The 1,914-nt window shown below is 50.2% G+C and overlaps 1 protein-coding gene across 1 annotated transcript; it reads right to left on the bottom strand.

Annotated features, from left to right (window-relative positions):
* Positions 1 to 30: 30 nt before the first annotated feature.
* LOC109365089 (platelet glycoprotein Ib alpha chain-like) lies at positions 31 to 1,199 on the bottom strand (the record flags this gene model as incomplete). The annotated part of the gene is made up of 1 exon (XM_019611708.2): positions 31 to 1,199. A coding segment is annotated over exon 1 (1,099 nt), but the record flags the coding sequence as incomplete, so codon positions are not given.
* Between the last annotated feature and the right edge of the window lie 715 nt (positions 1,200 to 1,914).

Genomic DNA, 1,914 nt, shown 5'->3' with positions numbered 1-1,914 from the left:
GTGTGTGGGGTTGGGATTTGGGGTTGGTGCTGTATTTGGGATTGGTGCCATGCGTGGGGTTGGGATTTGGGGTTGGTGCTGTATTTGGGATTGGTGCCATGCGTGGGGTTGGGATTTGGGGTTGTATTTGGGATTGGTGCTGTGTTTGGGATTTGGGGTTGTATTTGGGATTTGTGCTGTATTTGGGATTGGTGCTGTGTGTGGGATTGGGATTTGGGGTTGTATTTGGGGTTGGTGCTGTATTTGGGATTGGTGCTGTGTTTGGGATTTGTGTTTGTATTTGGGATTTGTGCTGTATTTGGGATTGGTGCTGTGTGTGGGATTGGGATTTGGGGTTGGTGCTGTATTTGGGATTGGTGCTGTGTCTGGGATTGGTGCCGTGTGTGGGGTTGGGATTTGGAGTTGGGATTTGGGGTTGTATTTGGGATTGGTGCCGTGTGTGGGATTTGGGGTTGTATTTGGGATTGGTGCTGTGTTTGGGATTTGGGGTTGTGTCTGGGATTGGTGCTGTGCGTGGGGTTGTATTTGGGGTTGTATTTGGGATTGGTGCCGTGCGTGGGGTTGTATTTGGGATTGTATTTGGGATTGGTGCTGTGTGTGGGGTTGTATTTGGGATTGGTGCTGTATTTGGGATTGGTGCTGTGTGTGGGGTTGTATTTGGGATTGGTGCTGTATTTGGGATTGGTGCTGTAATTGGGATTGGTGCTGTATTTGAGATTGGTGCTGTGTTTGGGATTGGTGCTGTATTTGGGATTGGTGCTGTATTTGGGATTGGTGCTGTGTTTGGGATTGGTGCTGTATTTGGGGTTGGTGCTGTATTTGGGATTGGTGCTGTGTTTGGGATTGGTGCTGTATTTGGAATTGGTGCTGTGTTTGGGATTTGGGGTTGTATTTGGGATTGGTGCTGTGTCTGGGGTTGTGTTTGGGATTGGTGCTGTGTCTGGGATGGGTGCCGTGCGTGGGGTTGTATTTGGGGTGTGTCTGGGATCGGTGCCGTGTGTGGGATTTGGGGCTGTGTCTGGGATGGGTGCCGTGCGTGGGGTTGGTATTGGTGCTGTATTTGGGATTGGTGCTGTGTGTGGGGTTGTATTTGGGATTTGGGGCTGTGTCTGGGATGGGTGCCGTGCATGGGGTTGTATTTGGGATTTGGGGTTGTATTTGGGGTTGTATTTGGGATTGGTGCCGTGCGTGGGGTTGTATTTGGGGTTGTATTTGGGGTCGGTGCTGTGTGTAGGGTTGTATTTGGGGTTGTATTTGGGGTTGTATTTGGGGCTGTATGTGGGATGGGTGCCGTGCGTGGGGTTGTATTTGGGGTTGTATTTGGGATTGTATTTGGGGTTGTATTTGGGGTTGTATTTGGGGTTGTAATTGGGATGGGTGCCGTGCATGGGGTTGTATTTGGGGTTGTATTTGGGGTTGTATTTGGGGTTGTATTTGGGATGGGTGCCGTGTGTGGGGTTGTATTTGGGGTTGTATTTGGGGTTGTATTTGGGATGGGTGCCGTGTGTGGGGTTGTATTTGGGGTTGTATTTGGGGTTCTATGTGGGATTGGTGCTGTGTTTGGGGTTGTATTTGGGATTTGGGGTTGTGTCTGGGATGGTGCCGTGCGTGGGGTTGGTATTGGTGCTGTATTTGGGATTGGTGCTGTGTTTGGGGTTGTATTTGGGATTTGGGGTTGTATGTGGGATGGGTGCCGTGCGTGGGGTTGTATTTGGGATTTGGGGCTGTGTCTGGGATGGGTGCCGTGCGTGGGGTTGGTATTGGTGCTGTATTTGGGATTGGTGCTGTGTTTGGGGTTGTATTTGGGGCTGTATTTGGGGTTGTATTTGGGGCTGTATTTGGGGTTGTATTTGGGGTTGTATTTGAGGCTGTATTTGGGGCTGTATTTGGGGCTGTATTTGGGGTTGTATTTGG

The sequence above is a fragment of the Meleagris gallopavo genome, unplaced genomic scaffold (assembly GCF_000146605.3).
Source record: "Meleagris gallopavo isolate NT-WF06-2002-E0010 breed Aviagen turkey brand Nicholas breeding stock unplaced genomic scaffold, Turkey_5.1 ChrUn_random_7180001954795, whole genome shotgun sequence".
In the NCBI taxonomy this organism is placed as follows: Eukaryota; Metazoa; Chordata; class Aves; order Galliformes; family Phasianidae; genus Meleagris; species Meleagris gallopavo.
The sequence above is the reverse complement of the archived record's forward strand: the minus strand, read 5'-3'. Positions and strand labels throughout refer to the sequence as shown.